This window comes from Anopheles nili, chromosome 3 (genome assembly GCF_943737925.1).
Source record: "Anopheles nili chromosome 3, idAnoNiliSN_F5_01, whole genome shotgun sequence".
Lineage (NCBI taxonomy): Eukaryota > Metazoa > Arthropoda > Insecta > Diptera > Culicidae > Anopheles > Anopheles nili.
The window spans coordinates 45907489-45932157 of record NC_071292.1 but is presented as its reverse complement, the minus strand read 5'-3'; the positions used below and the strand labels follow the sequence as shown (position 1 = coordinate 45932157).

Sequence of the window (24669 nt, the reverse complement as noted above, 5' to 3'; positions counted from 1 at the left end):
CCTTTCATATAAATCCCAAATTCTAAGAAAAAGCTCTTGCTGCTCGTTTCCAGAGTAAACGCTCTTTAATCGCATTTCTTTTAAGTATTTCCACAAATTGCACCGGCTGCCATCGTACAAGTGCAACTATTTTTGTCCTCCCATCGACCCATGCGCCATCCTAACGAGCTAGTTTCCCACGCACCGGCCAAAGCTCGGAAAACGACAGTTAAATTGCCGGTGGGTGTCATTTGGTTGCATGGGAAATTGTGCAACCATCCCACCGGATGGCCCGATCGCCCACAATTATAATCAGCTTAAAGTACGTTCGAGCGAATCCGTACGAGTTTTTGCCCCAGGAACAAACAGCAACGATCGCCTACCAAACCGGCGAAAATCCCGAAAGCCGTACGCCACCGTGGCCTTTTTCGCCTTCGCCCAGCCGACATTTTGCTGCCCGCCACTCAGAACTGTGGAGGATGAAAGAAAAGTTCGCTTCATTTTTCATCCCTCGCTACAAAGTTTCACACTTTCCATCAGCACCGGCAAGCGCAACGGCACCCATGTGACGGCGTTCCCGTTTCCGGTTCTCTCGGTTGTGTGTGATACTTATTTGAAGGGAAACAACTTTCAAAAGTCATCAAAAGCAGCGTCTCGCTTTCGCGGGCGTTTTCCTTCGCCTACTCAGCAACACCACCGAGCGCATGCTTTCCACCGTGCGGTGGTTGCTAGGCAACCGAAGACACTGCTTACTAAGCTGAAGTATTTCGCAAACATCTCACTCTCCGCTTCAAGTTCTCTGGCCCGAGTTCCGGCGTGGCGCTTCCGGGCGGATATCCGGGCGACGGCGCTTTTCTTCGCGGGGAAAGAATTTCCAAACAATTCCCAAGGAAACGCACTCACTCGCTCCGGGAACGCACTTTAGCGCAAGTTAATTAACGCTGCCGAACTACATTAATCTCAACGGTTGAGCTGCTGGTCGATCCAGCGGCACCATGTAAATGGCCGGAAAAACGGACGATTCATTGCTATTCCCCCCGAACAGCATCGATTTGGCACCCATACGCGGCGGTTTAAGTGTGCATTCGATGTCGAGCTCCAACCACCTTCGAGGTGCATCGAAAGTTCACCGATAAAGGAAGCTCTCCGGTTGAGTTAGTAATTAGTAGCCGTTTCCCGGACCGCCACAAGCTACACGAGCTACAATTTGGTTGATTGCTTCGCGAAACATCGTCATTAAAGTCTGCGACGTGCTCGTGCTTTGGAAAATCGATCGGACCCTAGAGGAGCAGCAGAAGGTGTAGAGGAGGTGCAGGCCGAAAACGGCGAAGAAAATGCAAATCACTTCGTCACACTTCCGCCCGACGAGTGATCGTGGGAACCGGAAATGGACCCCGCGGGAAAGGTGGTTGACAAAATTTTATCCGCCTCAGTCGCGCATTTAATCGCTCATCAGGCGCCCGGTGGCGTAGGGAAAGTGATTTTGTGACCAAGAGTTTCGACCTCGAAACGACCGGGAATTAAATTTAATGAAGTCCGCCTACGACGCGGTCGGTGATTGCGCCCTTTTGTGGGGTGGGTTTTGCTTCCTTTCTCTGGAAATGTAGCTGCGAGTTTGAGGGTCGTGTTCCAATCAAGTGAATTTTGAGTTTTGAACGATGTTTTTGACACTTGACAATTCAAGTAGCACAGTTTTACATTTTCCAGCAATTTTACATTAAATTAACACAATTACAGCTAAACCAGTTTCGTGAACTACGCCATTAATGGCATGGGCAGTGTTTTAAGCGCGAATAAAGCGATACTGGAGCGAGGCAAGCAGTTGATCACTATCTTCGTAACAAAAACACCTAAATATTCAACACCAAAAGAAGATAAAATAAAAGCCTCAAGATCAATCCAAAAAAGGGGATGCAAAATCTCACATAAATTGCATAAAAATCATGCTCGTCTATTCCAACGAATCTGTGAATCGAGTTACAAATGAAGATCACGAGAAATCATTTACGTCAGTTCGTTTCAAATTTCCCTGTGACGCAATGTCACCAAAATTCACAACAACTCGTGAGTTAACAGGAATTTTGACATTTTCTTAACCCTATGAAAAAAAAACCATATTGACGATTATTCATGCAATTCCAAAAAAAAGGAAGTGAAAATAAACATGGCGTCCATTCTACACTTCTAGAAACTAGAAAACACCACAAATAGAATCGAATTCTAGCCTCCTCTTTGCGACTGCGTGCCACATTTAAATACCAAAAACATACAGCAACGCCGGATTTACGTGAAGTTTTGTGTAAATCCCATAACGAGCGTTTATTACATTCAACCGACCCCCCCCCCCCCCCCCTCTCACGACGCTGGGCAGAAAATTATGAAAGTTGCGAATTTGCCGTTCCCTTTTTCCAGGAACGCCAAAACTTTGCGCTCCCTCGTTCCATTTCAGCTCGCGAACCAGTCCCGTGGGGCATCCGCAGCAGCAAAAACGGCACTACGGAAAAAGCGGTCCCGAAAGCAGGCAACAACAACAACAAAAAAAGAGGGAAACGAAGTCTTCACGCACGGGTGACTTCAACGTAAGGAAGGCATATAGTCTTAAATATAGCTTAACACCGTACGCCACGCGCGTCTTTTGCTCCGTTGGCGTTTTAATTGCATTTACTGGCGCCAGCAAGCTACCTCAATGTGTCTTTGCAATGGCCATTGGGCTTCGAAAGGGGCGCTTTATCTTCATCCGGTTCGATTTTCATCCCGACGCGCGTTCGGAACTCTTTATTTTACGCGCACTTTAACACCGCACACACGCTAGCGCCCGCTCGATGGCACATAAATTGACCTATTTGATGCATAAATAATGATTCCCAAGGTAATATCGTCTGCTCGCTTCCGGTCCATTGGTTCACGGCACGGCAGGGATGCGGCAGGGATGAGAGAAAAAGGACCTCCCACCGACGGCATCCCTGTGGGGAGTGAAAGCGCTAGGCTAGGGTTCGTAGCGAGAATTCGATGAATAATTTCTTTCTCATCACGTTCGGTGGCGAACCGGCACGAAGCGATGGTGGATGGTGGATCAAGCAAAATGGAGAAGTGAAATAACAAAAAAACAGAAATAGAGAGAGAGAGAGAGCTAGCAAATGGTAGCAGAAATGGCAACTCATTCGATCGCTCGTCGGTTTGTCGAGGCTCGACGGAAGCTTGAGTGAGTTATCGAGGTACTTCTAGTCAATTTCTTCTAGCGCGCTCGATTTGACTAATGGCTGTTCGGGTTCTAGGTGGTCGGGAAAACGGGCAGCTGTACGGCAGCACCCGTACGTGATAAATATCATCATGGCATGGTCGTATTGGGGGCCCTTTTTTCGTTGTGTTGCTTAATAAAGCGGCTAACATCTTTATCCGGCACGTAGGCGCGTGTGTTAGTGGTGTGCTTTGTTGTGCTTTCCTTTGCGCGTGGCAAAAAGCAACAAGTTCTCGTTCGCATTCACGCGCAAACTCAGCGCAAAGTTGTAATCAATCTGCATTCACTTTTTAATAACATTATCATAACAGCTTTCGTGACGTTTACGGCTGCTTAAGATACAGGTTACTAAGTTTGTAGATCATTTAAAAGCCACGGGAGCGCAACATACTCATGAAAATGCGATTCCAATTGAAGATCAAAGCAAGCCATTTTCACAGAAAACAGTTCATCAACTGCGCATAAATATAGCCACCTAAATGCTGCGACAACACCTTTTACGCAACACCGCAGCGATGACGAACGGTAAAGTTATTTTAATACATTCTCGGCAGCCTCCCGGCAACCGAAGGATTCATTCACGTACGCATAATGCAACACTTTCAAGGGCGTACGTGGCACGCGTTTTCTCTCGTTCGGTACTTCTGGGAATCGTTGAAAGGTACAATTCTGGCGCAGTCTAGCAGCTAATAATAAAATCAGCGCCAAGACCGAGACTCGATCGATTGTTGAAACCTTGCAGTGTCGTCTCATAAGTGCCAATCAGGTCGATGGAGTCGAGGCTTAAAATAACATCCAAATAATGTGTACTTTTGTGCAGTGTTTGCTGACTGCTATAGGTCTACTAGATTCTAGCAAATGTGGAACCTTGTCTTGGAGTTTGATTGCCAAAAGTTGATAACTTGGGTGAAAGTTTGGTAAAGCATGCTTCCGGTTGAGATAGAAAGCTCCATTAGTCTTACCGTAATTAATTAAACTCCTCTCCGATGCGATACTGACACCGAAAACCAGCTGCACCGAGAAGCGCCCAAAACTCACTGAGCTAAACTTCTGCCACTCCGTTCGAGCACGTGAAGAGATGCGATCCGTGTGGCTGCGACAACCATTCCGGTCCGATTGCGTCGATGATGGAACGACACACCATTTGTCTGGTGGTTTATGGCGAAAGTTCGCCCTTCACAGTAGCTTCCGTCGTGTGGTGAACCTGTAACTGACGCCCAACGGGGGCCGGTTGGTGAGCCTTGGTTCCTTGTTCGGTTCCGGCCAAACCGGTTCCACCTGGAATGTGTCAGATGTTGGGTTCCATCCAACCGCGAGGACTGCGACCACGCGCGTGGAACGTAATCTGTCACGGGACATTATGACAAATATCGCACGACGATCAGCACCTTGTTTGCCGGCGCTCGAACCGGAGAAAACGGGGACGAACGGTTGGCCGACGGTGAGGGTTGGCTTCTGGCATGTGTGAGATTTCGACACTAGATTAGAATTCGTTCGAAATCCTCCAACCTTTCGAAAGGGCTTGCGCGTGGGAAATGACAAGAATGTGCTCCCTTTTACAACGTTCCGGCTTACAACGGCTCGTGATGGTGACATCACCAGGAACTGGGGTTGGGATTTCGTGCCATGGTCAGGCGTCATTTCACCGGTTGTTCGCTGGCCTTTCGCTGGGGTGGTGTGTTGTTTTTTTTTACATCAAAGCGACAAGAGTCTCACCAACTGAACGACCATTGCAACAGACTTAACCCCCATGTGAGCAATGGGATGGAAAATGCTGTGTCATGATGGCGCTCGTGTGAAGGAATGTGCCGCAACGATGTATCGATGGTGGCGTGCGATAGAGATGAGACATAAAAACCCGAGTTCGAGCTCAATTATTGGAATTTAAAAGTCCTTATTGAACAGAGCAAGGAAGGCATCATGATTGAACCTTTTTCCCCGGTTTTTTTTTCGCTCTCTCGCAATTTTCCATTAGTTAACTTGCAGCGCATTTGCCTTCCCGGAAGTGGGTGGAATAAATAACCGTGCGAATTGTTTGCAGTAGCTTAAACTTTATGACCTTTGCGGCTAAAAAGGCACCTCCACGTGTAGCCGCGCGCTTGGGGGCAATGTGTTTCGCAATATTATGCTCCGGTTGTTCTTTTGCAAACTCGATGAAGCGAAATCCATCCATCTATTCTCCCCATCCGCAGCACACACGATCGATCGGGGAATAATCGGTCGGGGGTGAATTTTGAACTCACAACAGCCCCCGCGGTTTGTTTGCTTTTATCGCTCTCCGTCACGCGGCTGTGAGCTTTTGGGTGGGATTTTGCGTAAGGAAAACCACGCGAATGAGACGTCACGTTCACGGTACGGGGATGAGATTTTAACCCTTACCAAATTGTATACACCTTATTTGAGTGTGGAAAATATCACCCACGGTGGAGGCGATTGGTTTGGATAAACTTTTTTCCCTTCCCAGTACCATCTTATTATCAATTGCTGGTAGTTATATGTATGATTTTTAATTTTATCATAGCTTTCAATATAGCCTGACTGTCCTTAAACAAATATATACTAAAAATAATAATAATAATAATATAATTTTGTTACAATACAGCATCCAAGGATACAGCGGAAAAACAAATTTGACAGAAATGCTGTCATGTGTCATTTAACAGTTCTTCATATACGACGTTATTTATTTTCCCAAAACAGTAGAAATGTGAAACAACGGAGCATGAAAGTGGAATTGTTTCACTTCATAATTTGTAAAACATATTTATTTACCAGACCATTCATCCTACCTAAAATCTGATCTTTTTGGCTGATTTTCTCAAACCACCGCCGGATGCTTTCCGCTTGTCCAAGCATCCGATTCGGTTAATGTGATTGATTTTTCCACCAATTACTATCCGGAATGTTAATTTTCCGACAGTCCCAGATGGAATCTCCGGGTGTGCAATAAATTTAATTCCTGCCTCAGTTCGGGCTTCTCGCAGCCGCCTCGACAGTTCGTTGTCAAATTGGAAGAGCCCCAACACGACCCGATTCAAATTCATTTCCGCCGTTTTTCCTGCACCACCCACGCACCCAAACGCCGCTTCCACTCGCCCGCCGTTACAATTTCGATAATACTTCCCATTGCTTCCGTCTTCTGCTTTCCTCCGCTTTTCCGGGCGGTGAAAAGTCTTGGGCGCAAAAGTTTAGCCGCCGAATGATGACGGCCATAAATATGGCCGCCACCGAAGCGCAATAATGTTGTGTAGTGGCCGAGACGAAGTTTCGCTCGTTTTGCGGGAAAAGGTGACAGCGATGGGTGCGCCGGGTGACAGGGAAAACCAACAGAAAATATCCATTTCCCGGCGCGTCCAAATCCCACCTGCCGGCGTGGCGCGTTCCGACATCATTTCGTGTTCGGGTTTTTGTTTTTCGGGCTTTTCTCGTCCTGGCCCCCGCGGGATGGCCTCTCGGGTGCAGCTTTCGGCTGTTGGTGGTGGTTGACTTTTATTGCTTTTATCTCTACCCCGCATCCGGTGGCTTCTTGGCGCATCGGGAGGGTACATCGGCGGTCGCTACTTATGGCTCGCGTTCCGTTTTATTGCTTTCCCCGTCGGTGGGAGGATTTGTGCCAACAAGTGGTTGGCATTTATTAGCATGCGGGTGGCGAGGACGTTTGTTGGAAGCGAGAGAGAGAGAAAGAGGAGAAAGAGTACATAAAAAAATCCACCAAATGGCGAAACTCAAACGGTCAGTTAGATGCAGCTTAATGGATAAGAACACCCCGATAAGAGACCGACCAAAGACCGGCTCGTGCAAGTTTCGATGGGGGAGGGTTTTTCATCTCCCGAGCGCGGATAATATCGTACCGCGAAATTGCTCGAAATCCCGCTGGATCGGTCTATGTTTAATGCGCTTACATTTCATTGCACTTATGGACATTTCCCGGAGCTCTCAGGGATGTTTATTGAGCTCTAACGGAGGTGACATTTGTCGTTGTGCTAAAAATAGAACAGAATTCGCCGGTGTTTTCAAATATCGCTCGATGCACATGAATACGTAACATGCACCCATGGTGCCATGGAAAATGCCATGGAACGTATTAACTATTAGCATTCGATGAAATCAAGAAGCATTTCCTTTAAACACAAAAATTATATTGTAACAAATACTTCGTCATAAAAAGGGGCTTTTTGGTACACGACCTTCACATCTCGGAACTTGTTAAACAAAAACACGTGTCCGAATTAGGTAGCTTGTTCAATTCATCGATTTATGTTTTCCCGACGGCCGATTAAGCCCTGCAAGCATCCCACGCTCCCCGAGTTCGGGATTTTCGTTGTTCCCTTCAACCTTCCAAACCTTTTGCTGCAACAAACACCGCACTGTGGCCTTCTTCCGGCTTCGTGCCCACTCCAAGGACCCAAAACCCGCTAGCCGGGTACATCCTCGAACAGCCTCGGGCATCAGTCTTCGCGCAACGCAATGGGAAAACAGGGGGTAAATAACAACAGCAACAACAGCAACGAAAAACTCTCCCCCTCGATCCTGAAATGACAAAACCCCACCCGGCACGTGTCTGGACAAGCGGCAGCGACATGGTTTTATTGTTGTGAAATTGCAGCACAATGTTGAGTCAATATTCCTCCACCACCAGGGGCAGGGGAAAATGCCGGTCTTGTTTCCGGTTCGTGCCCGAGCACCAGAAAGCGACATTGGCACTGGGAAAAGCTGCTTAGCTTTGGTACAACAGTTGGGTTAAATCTCCCGGCGGGATTCATAATGCGCCCCCGCGCATTTCCTGCATCGAGGTCAGCCATCGTTCCTACCAAAAGGAAGGCTCCCCAGTTGCGCAGGATGGTGGGATTATTCACGCGTTTCAAATAGAACGACGGGAGGGCACGAACAGCGGCAGCGCCAGCGGAATCGAATAACAAGCGCATAAATTGACAAGTGCGGAATGTCAGCGGTGTTTCCTTTTTTTTTGCTTTCGTGTCACCTTCTCTGGCTCCTTCGTGCTTACACGTACGGATGCGGTAAAAAAAAACGGCCAACATTTCCCATTATGAGCGAACACTTGTTCTCGTGAATAATGGCACTTGCATGAAGTGGATTGTTGCTCAAGGTGGGGGCAAAAAAAACACACACACACCACTCACACAAAAACTACTCCAACCAAACGTGAATGGGGGAAAAACCGCTGGCTTTCTTTCGGTTTCCCACGAGGGGGTTTTCCCGTACAGCTCACACACACACACTTAAGCATCGTTCATCGTAAGTCGCAGCGTGATTCCATTTGTTTGCGACGGCAAATAAAGTGAAGAGATCCGTTAAGACGACTCATTAATTAAGGCGATGTTTTGTTTTTTCTCTTCGTTTGTATCTCTTCTTCTTCTTGTGCGAGTATGTGCAAGCTTCATGGCCTACTGGATGGAGTGTAGGACTAAAACGGCGCGTGTAGGCATGATCTGATTCACGCCGAACGTAAAAAAAAAGCCACAAGCAAATGTGTGTTTGAAGGACTTTCACAGCCAAAAAGGATGTACAACCAACAGGTTTAGGGCGCACACCACGCGCGTACAAACATTACTCTCTTACGTGTCATGAGTGGATTCCATTTTTGTGTTTAATGCTCAACTTCAACGCAATACACGTGTTCGATGGGAAAACTTTTACGTTCGACACGAAAACAAACTTTTTAGCGCTGTGGCCACATTTCATTACAGTAATGGATTTTACTTTCAGACCATGATTTATGAAGCAGACTAAATTTTATCAAGTACAATCCACGCATGCACATAATCAAGATCCCTAGACGGTTCTTGGGGTACAGTAGTAGGTTTATATTTTATTTAAAAATTGGATAAAGAGCTGCGTCATCGACCACCTGTTTGAGGCGTTAGAAATGGGGAATCACATTAATTTAGCTCCATTGTCGTTACGTGCAACTCTTTTTTTCTAAAGCCCAAAGGAGCTGTTAAACAATTTCATTTTTGTGCGGTTATCTGCTACTCGCATTAATTAACATTTTATTGCAGAGCTGCCATCTTTTGCACATAACATCTATTCCCATTTGTACAAATTAAAATATTAATTTTTAGTGCAAAAATTCCCCATACAAGCAACCATTAAACAGCGTATGGTTTTTTAATTAAAAACTTATTTGCAATTTAATTCCGCACACCGCACGCTGTACAGCATACACTTCTTCCGCCCACTGCTGGAGCAACATAAATCCGTCAACGATGAAGGGTTTTTGGCTAGAAATTTGACTCGATTACTGGTTTTCCTCTCGGTCCGGCGGTTTCCAACGGAGCGAAGTTCACTCACACGGGTCCAGGTCGCGCTTACTGTCCGGTTAAAAGAAAAACCGGCAACCCCCGAAGCCCTTTTAAATGAGGTAAATGGATTTCAAGCGCTTTTTTTTTCCCCATCGCACAAAAAACACACGCCGAGTCAATCCGTCAGACCCGGACCCGAGTCGTTCCCTTGACGTGCCACCAGGTTGACAGCATGTAGTGCCGAGGATGGTAGTAGTAGTTACCCTTTCAACCCTCTCATCAGCATCATCATCATCATCATCATCGCTGTCGTCGTCGTCGGCAGCATCGTTATTACCATCGTCATCTTCATCATCCCCGCGGTGCTCTCGGGATCAGCAATCGTGCCGGCGTCTTTTCCATTTCGAAGGGTAAATTGACATAACCTTTTTGGGATATTTCTGACCATTTTTTTTCCTCTCTCTCTTCTCCCTCTCTCTTTCGCCCCCACTAGAAACAGTCCATCTACATGGTTGGTGGGTGCGCTAGTTCGCATCACTTCCACGCGAGTGTTCACTTCGCTTTCCCGAGCACCACTCACATCAGCACGATGCCCAAGCGATGGTGTGGAAAGCGTTAAACCCCAGGATTCCTACTTCAGTTCGAGCGTGACCTAGGGTGGAAGCAAGAAGAGCAAGAAGAGCGAAAAAAAAGCCCTAATACAGCGCACGAAAGCTCGAGTGCACCGAGTCAGCCTTCAGCCAAGGGCACTCTTTTCATCTTCTGCCCGAACGGCGATGGGGGTTTTGTCCGGATTATTTATTTAGTTTTTTTCTTCTTCTTTTTGCTTTTCGCGCTAAAGTTTATGCTCCCGAAAATAACATTAAAGAAGGACCGATCCGTGAGGGAAAGGTACAGGACGATGCAAGCGCTGGCTTCTGTGTCTCCGGCGAAACCAAACAAACAAAAAAAATACCAGCCCCAGATCAATTACACCATTTTAAATGAAGCCGGCCACGCGGTCGGTGGAAAAATAAACACCGAAATGAGGTATTTGCTGTTTGTATTTCATTTTCCGCGCTCACGCGAGAGTGGAGCGAGTGATACGAAGATTGAATGGCTTTGCAGAAGGATCGAGTTGGTTTCGCAACGGAAGCGGACGATGGCGATTTATCCGGCTGAGGTTCTTTCATCCACGCAAGCTTCTCGTCCTCGTGCTGCTTCTCGCGCTCAATCACAAACCGAGGACAGGGATTTGTGTGTAAGGATCGCGTTCAAAAACCGCACACTCACGAGTTCAGCCGAGTGCCGGTAGAGGGCGCACTCGGCGGCTTCAGCAACCCACCGAATGTAATCGATATCCCCGCATCGGAAAAGCCTTGATTAATTGGATATTTATCTCCGTGTGCTCGCGCTCCCACTCGCCCCAAAACCGGTGAACGGTGATGCAAATTGGAGTCCGCACAATTAATTTACGTGAGCCCGAACCCGCCCGAAATCGATACCATCGCGGAGTAATTTTCCACCGTCGGAGCTAATTGATTGGGTCGAGGCGTTTCTGGGCAACGTTTCCTAGCAACCAGCTTCGGTCTAAGGAGCCCACTGCTTTTGAAGTGAATTAATCAACCGAATGGTGCCGTGGCATTGTTGCTCGAGAAAATTCGGAAACAACTACGCCAATGTTTGTGCGATATCGACCCGGGGGAAAGCCCACCGGTTTGGAAAAATCAAAGATCGTTCGGGCAGCACCCAGCGAAATGAGGAAAATTGACGCCTTACGGTTCGTGGAGGGTGAGGGCGTGTTGAAATTTTTGCTGTAATAAATACCAGGAACAAAGCTCGCCTCAAAATGCGCCGTGGGTTGAGATATCACGTTTCTCTCCCGCCAAAAAAAACAAAAGAACCGACCACGATTTCAATATCACGTCACTGTTAGACAGATCTATTTCGGTAACTGGTTCTGTTGTTGAATTAATCGAACCAAGAAAAAAGGGGGGAAACCTGAAAACCCCCCAAAAATTGGCTGCAGACGACGACGGCTAAGTACTTCTGCATGCTGGTTTTTTTTTACACGAGCCCAGCTTTGCTCCAACATGACAGCTTTTCCTGCCATCAGCAGCAGCAGTTTGGAGCCCGCAAAAGCCCCCGTCTACACCGGCCGATGAGCGGAACTAATACACTTTGATTTCACCGGGTTCGGTTAGTAATTGTTTAGTTAAAAGTTTTCCCATTTTCCACCCAGGGAACGTCGCCACCCCGCGTGCGATTGTTGCCATTGTGCCGCGGGTTTTACGCCACCAAGAGAACGGTGCGTCGGTACGGGAAATTTCACCGACCGGTGCCATAAGTTTTAATTGACTTTACCGAGCGGTGGAGCCATCACCGTTTACCCATTTTCCCGGTGCCGGTGTGCTCGCTGTTTTTAAGCGATTCGCAGCCAACGCGCGAAAGAAAACAGACGACACCGACGGATGCGAGACGACCGGTTATTTTGCATCAGAAATTCGGGAGAAAGTTACTGTCCAACGGAACGGGTGCGCGAACGCCAACCAGGTACGGCTACTGCAACTGTCCGATGCCACTAATGCGTTTTTGCAAACTTCACAGAGTGAGAGGAACGCAGGATGGCCATTTCTTGGCCATAGTCTCTGCCGGCAGCAGGAGGCACTTGGGAAGGAAGGAAGGATATTTCAACTTTAGCCAATGCATAATGCACCGCTCGGGGGAGGGCTGGCTAATTTGATCTTCATTTCAGTTATGGTAATTGGTGCATTAACATAATTTTCCCTCATCAATGCAGGTGAAAATTGTCCTTTTGCCGGGGAGATGGCAAATTGCAATTCGGTTCCTAACGGCATTCCGTTCGCATTTGATTGAGTTTTTGGGGAGAACGGAAAGGTAATATAGAACCTGGTAATTAGGAGCTCAAGCGTGGGTACATGAGTAGATGCAGTGTAGCATTAGTTTTGGGTGGGGGTGGCAATCGAGAGCACTGATTGGAGAATCCACGGGTTGGTTGAAAATTGGTTCGATTGTCAGCCGTTTTGGAAGATATTTTACACCTCTCAGTCGAGGGAGCTTTGTTTCGCTTATTTTATAGTCTGTCAAAAAGAAAGAATTACTTTCTTTCGTAAAATTCATTTATGTGGAAATTAAAAAACCTCAAAATGAATACATAAATTATAAAAAATCCCTATAATACTTATTTTCTGTTGTTTTTCTTATAACAGCTTGCTTTAAAGTCCATGACAATAAAAAAGGATTATAAAAAAATCTAATTGTTAATACTTATTAACAATTTTTTATAAAAAATGTACTATAATGTATATGTAAACTTAATTACTACATAAATGGAAATTATCAAATCGAATACAATTTAAATCACACGAAAAAGAGAGAAATGCGCCAATAAATCATCAAAAGCTTAGTAATCGGTGTTAAAGCCTATTCTGCAGAACAAGAAGCATAATTTATTTCAATTAATAAATTGAAATAAATTAAAATTAAAATAGCAAAATAAGTTGCTTTCAAAACTACGCGATAAGGTTTTAAATCACATGAAATACAATCGTTTTTGTAAGCGCTTCAACTGCTGTATTGAAAACGAGCAGTACTTTTGATATTTGGGCAAATGTTTCCACAGGCATCGTACGAAATGCATTTTATGATACCACGTTGCGAACCTCCGCAAACATATGAAGCTGAAATTGATTGTTTCAATTTGTGCTGCCACCATCGATTGCCTATTGCTTCGAGAAGAAATATCACCTCGAATCCCGTCCCATCGGTCGAAAATTTCGCCGCATTTCGGGTAAGGAATTCGACTTCAAGAAGGAAGCCAAAGCAGCAATTTCTCTCAAGAAACGCACCAGTGCAACCCCCTAAAATAGTACCACGTTTGCTTTTGTCTCCACACATCGTTTTCCTCGCACAAAAGGAAGGAGCGCTCGCGACGATTCGCTTGCGAATCCAAATTGGATCCGCCAAAGTTTTTCAATTTCCCGCCACACTATTGATTGCTAATAAAACATGCTGGAACGCGACGTTTTGCAGCTCAAGGGCCGGTTTTTCAGCGGTGGTGGTTTTTTTTTCATCATCCCCACTTCACTCAATTCCAGCTCCTGCTCATGGGATGCCCGCGGGATATTTCCATTTCATTTGCAGCTCGAGAGCGCGTTTTCGTGCAAGGATGAAAGCACACGAGCACTCGCCTCACACGCGGGAAAAAATAATCGAAAAAAAAGCACACAACCCCAACTCACCTCGCTTTGCGCAGCACACACACACAGCGTTCACTTGCAAACTTGCGAGCTTTCGGATTACGCCACCCAAAAAGGGTGGCTTTTCCAGCGAAAGGGGCAGGATTTCCGGTTCCCGTTCTCTTTTTTTTTTAGCTTTTCAGGCCGCGATTTATTGAATTGCCCTTCACGGGCACTTATCGATCCGATCACTCGGAAGAACCCCCCACTCCCACTTGGGTGGGTGTGACGTCACCATGCCCGCCAAGGATCAAGGGCACAGGGGCACAGTCCACCGGCCAGGAGATGGCAATTTAATTAGCTAACAGAGAAACGCGATCAGGCACGCGCACGCAGCACAATTATGAGGCTGCCTTCGGTAGCAAGCAAACGAGCGAGCTGCCGGATGCTGCCGTCTGTTGGCCCAAACATCCCCCAAGTGATGCCCCCCACAAACACACACACACACACACACACGCAAGCATGCAAACATGAACTCGCGTTTTGAGGCCGGCTGGAGATGTTTGTCTTGCTTTCCGGCGACGAGGGTACGCAGTTAGGTTTTTGTTTCTTTCCCGGGAAATGTTAGTCCTGTCTCAGCTCACGGCCAAAACGACTCGTCTTGCTGGAGTACACGCGTACACACACACACGCACACACAGAGAGATGTGCCTCAGGACGTCCCGGTGGTAAGGTACGGCAGTGATGAATGGTAAATTGTTAATCTTGCACGTTTGGCTTTTCTCCAACCACGCGTCCACGACGTTAGGTTCGTTCTTGCGGTTCTGGTGTTGTTGTGTGAGTGTTTTTCTCTCTCTTTCTCTCTCTCTCTCCCTCCCACACCCCCTCTCATCCCCCCCCACGAAAAAAGGAGAGCATAAATCACGCTCCCTCCGAGCCCCAACAGGTTTGCGTGCCATGTAACGCCGCGCGCGCAAAAGCTGTTACCATGTTCGAAGTGTTACAACGTTGGGTTGCATTTGGCGCAACATGTGGCCCTTTTTTGAAGAAAAAAAAAGAGATCAGGACATGGAAAGCCAACGAAAATAGCGGCCGTTCTATGTTTTTTTTTTTTGTTGCTCCAGTCACACAGTGGCAAACAAACAGCGGCAACAGAGTGGGAGTTGGGAAAACATAATCTCTCCAGAAAAAGCCACCAGAGGGCGCGCGAGTGCTGACGCTTATTTAGTTAACCAGTTTGCTTCTGCCAACTTCCTGTAGCCGGGGGTTTTTTGTTTCCCCTGACCAACCGAACGATCACACGAGAACAATCGCCACGAACCCCGGGATTTGTGATTGCGTGAGTGTGTGTGCGTGCGTTTGTTTCCGGGCGACAGTGTAACCGGGACGAACAGCATCAAAATGGGCAACATCAGACTCCTTTTGCGCCAAGTTGTCAACCGATTCGCACACCTTTTGGGGCGTTCCAAAGTGGTGAAAAAAAAACCATACGACAATGGAGCTTTGTCCCTGCGAGTCGCACACGGGATACAGCGGGTAATAAATCTGTCACGCAGGGCTCACCCGGCCCCGGGGGGTGGGGTTTGTTGTGACATCCGAAATTGAATTTTCCTGCGGTGCGGACACAAAAAAGCTAAGCCAGCTCGGAGCGAAACCCGACGGTTCTGGCAGCTTCGGTGGTGCTCTCGAGAGTCTGGCTCGGTTAGTTATTATTTATTGCTTCATTACCCACGCGTGTGTTTGTGGCGATGCCCTTTTCCAGACCGAAAACTAACAAATAGTTCTTTCAGGCCGAGATCCCGCAGGCTGTTTCGGATGAATTTGAGCGCTAATTAAGTAGACACTGAAATGCCTGCGAGGTTATGTCGGGTTATGCCATAAAGCACCGCAGTTATAACTCCAGCTCGTGTCAGGTTGGGTTTTAAGGGGTGAAAACTAAGGTGTAAGGTGACTTTAAGGGCGCTTAATGTTTAATCGAGCTTCGTGGGTTGGTTTTAAAACAGTGTTAGTTAAAGTCCATGATCCCAACCATTGATCTCATAGTTTGCATCCCAACAAGGCAGTTCTAAAAAGCAGCTTTAGTGAACAAAAGTCAGACAAAAACACCATGATCTAACATCTTTAGCTTCAAAAGCCCCGGTGAAAGACCGTTTCAAAAGGCCAGCTCTTTTGCAAGTCCTCATTAAGCACTGCCTGCAGAAAATAATGAATCCGCAATGACGTCAATGTTCGTTTTTCACCATGAAAATATTAATAAATTTCTGAGAAATGAGGCTTATTGGTTGACTAGACTCTTGAGGAGGGAAAACCCTGATTCTTAATGCCTTTTGATGACGCTGAGTTTGTTGTTTTTTTGATTACATGATGTGAATCTTATCAATGGCAACCCCAAAAATGGGTGCATCCAGCATCCTCGTCGAGTGATCGTCCTGCGGGTAACCATGGCTCAGAGAGTTCAAACACCTACCTTGCCATCCGTTTTCCGGTAGCCCTCGTGGATCTTCCAGATCAGTTCCGGGCCGGCGCACGCGACCTGTTTTCCAATTTCAAAGTACTGCGTGATCGGATTGTTGTCGTACGGGTTCTGGGGTGGCGCGCTGGTCGTCGCACTTTTGAACTTGGAAAACATGGTCGCTGCCGGCATAACATTTAATTGAAATAGCGGAATGTTGACTGCTTGCTGGGGCACCGCTGGCGACAACCGTCGAACCGTCCTGCGTTTTTTTTTCTTTTCCGAAACCCCGTCCCGCGAACAGTTTCCCGGCCGAGGCGTGTCCTGGATCCCTTTTCCGAAAGGACGGCACTATCGATGGAAGCCGCACTCGTTGGCTCGCCCACACGAGCGAAAAAGGGGGGTTGAATGAAACCCGGCGAGAAAGGCAGGACTCGAAGACTCGAAGACGTGGACCCTCCGGTGTGGGTGTTTTGTTTTAATTTGCAGCCTCAAACGTGCGAGTACGTCGCACGGCCCGCGGTTGGGTTTCGGTGAAAGTTTTCCCACCTCAATCAACCGGCCAACCCGTCGGAGCCGGTCTTACTTTGCATTTCCCGATCCCGGTTGGATTGAGCCGTTTGCCGTCGCGTGTCCTTGCCGGTGCGGATGCAGCGACCTAGACGAGGCGGGGAATGATTAATGTCGAGTTTGAACCATCCCGGTTTCACCGCCGTGGCTCATTATCCTTTTCCCGGGCGCTCTGGCGGAATTCGGGCTCGCGAACGGACTTTCGGGGAAGGTGCAATAATGCCGGCGGTTTGGCAACGAATGCGCACCGAAGAAAAAAAAAAGGTGGTCCTTTTCGTCCTTTGCTGTGCGTTCCTACGGACCTTCGTTGCGGAATTAGAATTCAGGCCGGCGTCCCTGGCGGGGCTGTGAAGGCGTTCGGCTTTAAATAGCACGGTTTTCGGACGACCGGAAGAGGAGCTTTTTTTTGTGCGCCGGGATTTCACGCCAACACCGGGAAGCGTTTCGCATTAATGGTGAACGTGTGCGTCCTTCGCTGATGAGTGGCGATCGCTGAGTGGAGTCTGCATGAGAGAGAGAATGAGAGAAGCAAAAGGATGAAAACCAATGCGATGGAAGCGTTATCGAATGAAATTTGATTGCAGTGCAAACACACAAACGAGCGAATGGCATGGATTGATGGAGCAGATTGAAAATGGTCGGTTATGTTTAAAGGTTTTGCTCGGCAGAGGCATAATGATGGGAATCACGGATGGAAAAGGGCCGTATATGCCGCGTGCAGATTATAGTTATGATTTCAGAGTTGGTTAGAAAAAAAGGAGGTGCTTTTTGTAACGTAAAAGACAAACAAAATCCCATGCAACAGCTTGCTTAGGTTTCTTTTGTGCATTAGAATGTATTTATCATTTACGACACCACTATTTAGAGCAAGCTTGAGCCTTTATCATGTCAAAAGATCAACAGTTAATATAATTACATTATTGATGCAGTGAAACAGAACTCTTTAATGCCACACTAAGCCCCATGGAAAGAATGTGAAACCTCTTAATTTAAGAATGTTCTAGTTTTTTATCAAATTGTATCAGCTCTGAATTTATTGTACAAGACAAATTTCGTCCGCTGCATGTCTTAAAACCTTATCTAACATTGCACTACAGGATGTGTTGATCGGTTAACCCTTCTTTGCATGATTTTAAATCTTGTTCCTTTCTTCCAGTCCCAATAAAAAGTGGAATGACTAGTTCTAGGCCTGGTAATTCACAGAAACGTTTGTTATTTTTGGATAACTGCTTTTTACTGTACGCAATAGTCGCTTAAAGAGTTGCCAGCAACAATAAATTTACAGTACAAGGGTTTAGAGAACTTTTTTGTTAACTTAATATTACGATGGATATTTTCATCACCATGCAAAGAAGGGTTAAACAATCAAAGTTATAAAAAACTCAATATAAAAGCTTAGCACACCTCGTTAAGCCTGATAATACAGTACAGTACAGATTTTAAACATACATACAACAACTTCTCCTTGAATGTCCCTCGAAAAATCACGTTTTCATCCGAAACCAAATCATGCTGAATATTTGAGCACCTTACAGGGCTTCCAAATAACCAGTTCGTTGAAAAAAAACCCTCCAATTCTCCGCTGGGTAAAGCTTCAAAGAGAAACGTCCCAACGGAACGGCTTCGTACTCGGGAATGGAAATCGCAAAAGGGAATAGCGAAACATCCGCAGCATCAATATTTAAGTAAAGTTTTGAAAAATTATTCACCTCGTTACGAAGTGTCATTGTCGCATCATTTTTGCGTATTAAAAACCGTCACAGCCGACGGGTCAATGATTGTTTTGCGTTCGACTTCACAACCTACCACCCGTTTTGAATCCCAAATCCATTATCTGTTGTTTTTAAATATTCATAAGCAGCTTCCCGGACCGTTGTGCTGTGTTTTAATTCCATTAACATTTAACTGTTGTGTACATTTCAATCCAGCGTCGCTCTTAACGTTGCTCTTTAGTTTTTAATGCACATTTATATTTGTTTCAACTTTGATGATGATCGCACGGCCATATCATCATAATGCGCGTTCATTATGGCATAAATGAATGAATTCCCAAACGAACGCCTAAAAGCGAATGGCAACCACGAAAAGTGGCGATAGAAATTGGCCCCCTTTTTTTTCTTGCAAATACGCCATTTCTCCATCGCGCTCCCATGTCACTCCCCACGCCAGCGCTCAGGTTTGATAAACGATATTAATATTTCGTTATTAAAACCCATCTACCCCACGCGCCAGGATTGCCGACATGCCAACACCGTACCATTAGTCGCCGGGGACGGGTCCCGGATTAGCTACCAGGTATCAATAGACTGATTAAACAAATCCTTCTTCATTAGCGTCAACCGTGTCCCCGACCGAACAGGGAACGACGCGTGGCAAGCCATTCTTCTGGCCAATGGCTTCCACAGGCAACAAGTTTTTCCTAACCCCAAACGACGCAAGCAAAGCGCACGAAAAGCGTCCACGCGCCAGGTATAATGACGCGCAGCAAATGGTGAAAAATGGCCATTAAAGCGGGCCACCTGAGTCCGGGCCACCGAACGGAACGGAGGTTTTTCTTCTTCTTGCCCCTCGGGAGGGATAACGAGAAAGAAGGAAGCTGATTCTTGTGTTATTTTTTGTTCTCCTGCAACGGATTTCGCTTTCCCGACCACCGGCGGGACTTGAATCGAGTGGAAATTGATTTCTCCTCGGGCGAACGTTGGGAAAATCTCGCCGCTAGAAGCGAATGTCTCGCACGGGGGAGGAAAGAAAAAAAAGCTCACTCCCGTCTCCGGTGGAAAACGGGCTCCGGGCGCTCGAAGTTGAACGACCAGGACACGGTGGGTTGTAAAAGGACTCACCAACCGGCGTGCCTTCCGAGCCATCGATGAGAAACAACAGATTAAAGGCATTTATTAAAATTTTATGAATCTATTCTACCATGGAGATGAGCGGCGCTTTCGTTGTTTTCTTTTTTCTTTTGCAATCTTCTACCCGGGGGTGGTTTTCCCACGGAGAAAACCCCAGGAAAACAACGGCAATGGGTATACGGGCTGTTTTTTTCTTCGGTGATCGCTTTGTCGTATGGATGGCCCCAGAGCGAAGCACGGATTGGAAACGGTTTTTCCCAGCCGGTGCCGGTTTTATCGCACTTTACCAAAGAAAACCATCTTGTGCCAGTTTGGGGGGGTTGATAAGAAAAACACACACACCGCTTGCGTGATAAAATGACAATGTGACGAGAATCATCCCCGTGGCTCGATGATTGAGGGAAAATATTTGTCTACAACCGGACCACGGGAGGGGCCGGAGCGAGCAAAGCCCCGGGAAGTGGAAAATAAAAATAAACCCCCGCCCAGCTGAAGGACCCAGCCGAAAAAAGCCGAAGCTTCGATGGCTGCATAAAATATGCAAACTCGGCGAAACAAATCAACCGATCGATCATTTCGTGTTCCGATGAAAGTCTGCCCGGCCTCGCTTCCGGCCACAGGCGCACAGGTTATCGGGAATGGCTTCGAATTAAGCCGTTCTGGAGCGCGAGAACGAGACTTCCGATAGCGCTTTAATGTGGTGCTATCGCTTCTGTTTTTCCCGCGGAGAGATGATTTTCCTGCAAAGCCGTTGTTGTGGTTTGTGGATTTTATTGTTCTTTGGCATTTTATTACATCGAGAACGATCTCGGTTCAAAAACCGCCGGTTCGAGAAAGATAATAGCATCCAGAATAAAAAAAAACGAACAAGCCTCCTTCACACAAACACTCACGAAAAACAGCCGGCGAGTGGAGTCATGAAAAATTCAACAAACGACCGCGCCTGTCGTGCCGCTTTTCCAACCGACCGATCCAAGCCCCGTGGAAGCCCGGGGGCCGGTCGGGGACCATACATTAAGGGTGTGTGTGTGTGTGTGTTAGACGGAGATAACACAATCCCCGAAGACTGCAACTGTTCGTTAGCGGTAACAGCGCCGGTGATGAATGCTCCATAATTATGCGGCCCGTGGCGAGTGGCGTTTGAATTAATAATGCAACCCCCCCGGGGTAATTAGAAATGACTAATCGGTGACCAGATAGTGGTTGGTACGGCATGTGCAGGTGGCAAACATTGAGGGAGGAAAACATGGCCCAATTTTTAACGACACTTTTGCGAATTCTCCCACACCCAAAAATTGGTTGCGAGAGAAAAACTTTAACCCCCCAGCCAGTACGGCGCCATTTTGTGTGTTCAACGCAAATGGAAATGGAAACTTTTGCCGTTTCTTTCATTCCCAGATAACCAAAAAAAAGCTTTCCACCATATTCACCACCCACAGAGGTTGGGGAATAAAAAGGAATCGCAAACCATGTCCATATCGGCCCCCTTTCGGCTAGGGAAATGGCTTCTCTCGCTCTCTCTCTCCTTTTTTTTTTGGTTGTAATCGGTAAGCTCACCTCAACCGGCATGCACGTTCCATTCCAATTTGTTACGGAAAAGGATCAGCGTCGCTCGTGCGGCTGGAAAAGGTAACCGGCTCCCTGTTATAAGCCGCACCATTTTAAATCGAAATCCGTCAAGATGTGAATCTACGAAAGCGCCCCCGAGAGCCCGCTTTATGCTGCGCGCAGCATAAAATGTGTGCGGTATTTTTTTTTTCCTCGGGAAGTCCATGAAAGACTTCTCGTTTTTTTTTTTCGTGCATCCCCCCAGAGGTGCTATCTTAGAGAAGCGCAGACGGCGAAAGAGAAAAGCGGAAAAGCTTCCCCGAAGAGGAAGCAGGAAAAAAAACCGTTTGACGTTAGCTGCCGAAACAACCCGCGAAAGAAACGCGCTTCTCGGACGCCACGTGTTAGAGTTATGAGCGGCACCTTAGCATACGTTCGCCGCCATTATCGAGACTAAGAGATTGGTCCGTGAATAAATCATGGCCTCCTGCGTCCTGAAAAGCACACGAGCATGTGTGTGTGTGTGGTTGGTTGCTCGCGAGCACACGTGTGTGCCCATCGGAGGGCCGAAAAACCGCAGTCGACTGGTTTTTGACAGGCATGATGGACGCGTGATGGCGCTAGAACTCAGTGAGGTTGTCCGTGCGCCGAGGCTGCCATGTGCTGGGTGCAACCGAAAACCCAAGCGTGGTTAACCACAGCTGAAGCCACACACGGGCTCGTGGTTGGAACGTTCGTCTGCTCGGAGGCTTGGTGGTGATGGAAAAGTCAAAAATACGCCCCAGGACGTCCGAAAATAAGGCCTACTAAAGGCCGGGGCGAGTACGTTCGGCGATTAGCGAGGATTGCTAATTACGTGCTCGAGGGGCATCACTAAAGCCCACTTTGCCTGGAAGCGTGTTTCGTACGTTGGCACACCGAAGGGAGCGGATTTCTTCTCGTTTTAGGCAGAACGGCCAGAGCCGTTCCATGGCCGAAACCACGCTAATTGCAGCCTCGTGAACAAGGATGTCATTAAAGTTTTGGTGCTCGTACGAGCACCAGGTCCGGGACACACGTCATTAGGCGAGGTGGACCTAAGCCTCGAGAGAGGAGATGAGTGACCACCAAGAGCGCGCTTTTGATGTCGAAATTTTGGCGGAACGAACGAAATCGATCCATCCAAAGTTGCTTTGGATTGAGAGAAATGGCACTAATATTCAGGAAAATTATTACAATATTGTAATGGGCATGGTAGTTTATATGAATTTTGGACGACACATTGTTTTAACCCAGCTCTGCAACTTAGGGCGTCATAAATATTCATTTTTATTTGATAAAAAAGATGCATAATTGAATACAATCCATTAAGAATTTCATTTGGAACTGATAAATATTAAAAGTGAGTAAAAGTATTTGCTTCAAACAACCTTTTTTTAATCTGACACATCTAGTTCCTGGAGGAACTTTAGATCTATAAATTCAGTATGTTTAAATTCCGTATTACCACAGCAATTCTTTTCATTTACGTGACATGCTTTAACTTGAGAGGACATTTAAATAGTCTACATATACTATATACATGAAAAAAAATCATTGAAGAAGTTAAATTTTCAGTCAAATGCAGTCATCCGAATGGTAGCTTATCCGCGAAGAAAAACCGAACGATTTATGCTTCCAACGACAAGACACGATTTAATTGAATTTTGGTTTAATGCACAAAGCAAACTTGGGACTAGATTTAATTAAACGACCCATCAATCCAGCATGCCACCAACCGCCGGGCTACCAAAAGTATTGAAAACGACTGATTTACCAAACGCAATATAAACCGGTGGTTTTTGCTCGAATTTAATTACGCGGATTACATCAAAAGATTATTGATCATTTCATCTCCGAAATCAAACACAAACAAATAAAAAAGGCAAAGCGTGGCAAAAAAAAGGCCTGTCGCATACAATCAAACACGGTTCCACGCGAAAAAGGCTCCCAATCGAACCGTGCAGTTGATTGCTTCCGTTTGCCAATTTTTGCGAATTTATTCGAACGCATTCGCGGCCACCGCCACCGTTGCTCCATCACCGCATGATGAAATGGCCAGCAAATTGATTAATGCCCGAAAACACAAGCGCAGGACGATGTAAAAATTAATTGCCGACCGGTGTACGACAACAGAGCAAAAAAAGGCTCGCATTTCGACCACCCAATCCGCCAACGACACGATGTAAACGGTCGCCGTGTTTCGTCCTATCGCAACATAGTTCACGAAACCCATCGTCCGTTGTCCTTTCTCGCTCTCGCTCTCTCTCTCTCTCTTTCTCTCTCGCTCGCTCGCTCTCGTGTAAGCGTGAAAATCTCGGGCCCCAAGCAAAACAGCCCATAATGTTCACTTAATTGAGTTCGGTTTTATTTGCTTGACCGACCGGTTTTTGTGTGCATCGTCCGCCCTGGCAGAGAGCAATGTCTTTTTTAGCGCCCCGTTACGGGCAGGCCAGGGAGAGTACAGGAGCACGGAATGAAGGCGGGAAAACCCGGAAAAGGTCGTCACCATGGGTCGCCTCCCGCCACCCATCGTCGTGAAGTAAAACAAACGTGATTATATTCACGTTTATTGTGACTATTTAGGGCTTGATTGCCGTGTTGCGTGGGACGGCTGGTTTCCTTGTTGGAAAATTTTGGAACCCACCCAACCCGGGGGAGGGGTGGTAGCTAAAAGGACCCACCAACACACAGTGAAAGGTGGGCGCACTGCATGATGCCATTCATGGCCAGCATTGCTTTTTCTTCTCCCCGAGTGCCTTTCGTAGGATGACGCGTGTGGTTGGATGGTGATAAGGCGCGTTCGTCCTTGTGCTCGAACCCGCGTAATGTTGGTTGGTTGTCAATTAACGAAATGTTTTCCACCCTCCCGGCCCGAAAAGCGAGTGAAAGGGCTCAAATGCAGGCTCGCAGAACGATGATGAACCGCGATGATGTCCGACGTGTGCCGGTGTTTGTGATTTATGGGGCGGTTTAGGGTTTGTTTTGTGTCAGCACCACCGATGCATCAGCCGCTAGGTGGTTTGGGTTTGGTAGGGTAAAGGGCCACATAGGGCCACTGCATTGAAATCACGAATGGGAAAGCTCGCTTTGTCAGACCTTTTCGAAGCGCCTGTGCTGGGGGACATTTGGGGTTAATTTACTGCGACCTTAATCATGTGCCGTGTTGAAACATACATTTTATTCAGATGTTAAGGTTTTATTAATGCGTTTCAGACCGCCATGCGTGTGAATGAGTGTAAGTGCCTTGTTTTTAATACTACTGTACATAATGATCTACATGACACATCTCCGCTTAACCTATCCGTCAGGTGTCACTTTCAAACTAACCTTCGAAACGCGTTCAACTGCTTATAATAATGGCCTCAATTATCGTGGATAACAAAACACTCTTTTTGTAACCGCAACTATCTTATGTGCCATTTTGCTAGCCTATCTAAATTAATCAGGATCTCAAGTAGCGAAAATTTCCATATTTCTTCTACTTAGATGACTTAACAACCGGTGTATGGCCTACTTTGTTAAAATTTCCATTCATCTGAACGAAAAACACAATCTGTCACAAGTCACTTGA

At 46.8% G+C, this 24669-nt stretch overlaps 1 protein-coding gene across 1 annotated transcript in view; it reads right to left on the bottom strand.

The window, feature by feature from the left end:
* The window catches only part of LOC128726495 (SCY1-like protein 2), a 70019-nt gene extending 53717 nt beyond the window's left edge, over positions 1–16302 (bottom strand). Inside the window, exon 1 of the mRNA XM_053820308.1 lies at positions 16126–16302. Coding sequence (XP_053676283.1) covers positions 16126–16302 — 177 coding nt within the window. The remainder of the gene's footprint in view (positions 1–16125) is intronic.
* Between the last annotated feature and the right edge of the window lie 8367 nt (positions 16303–24669).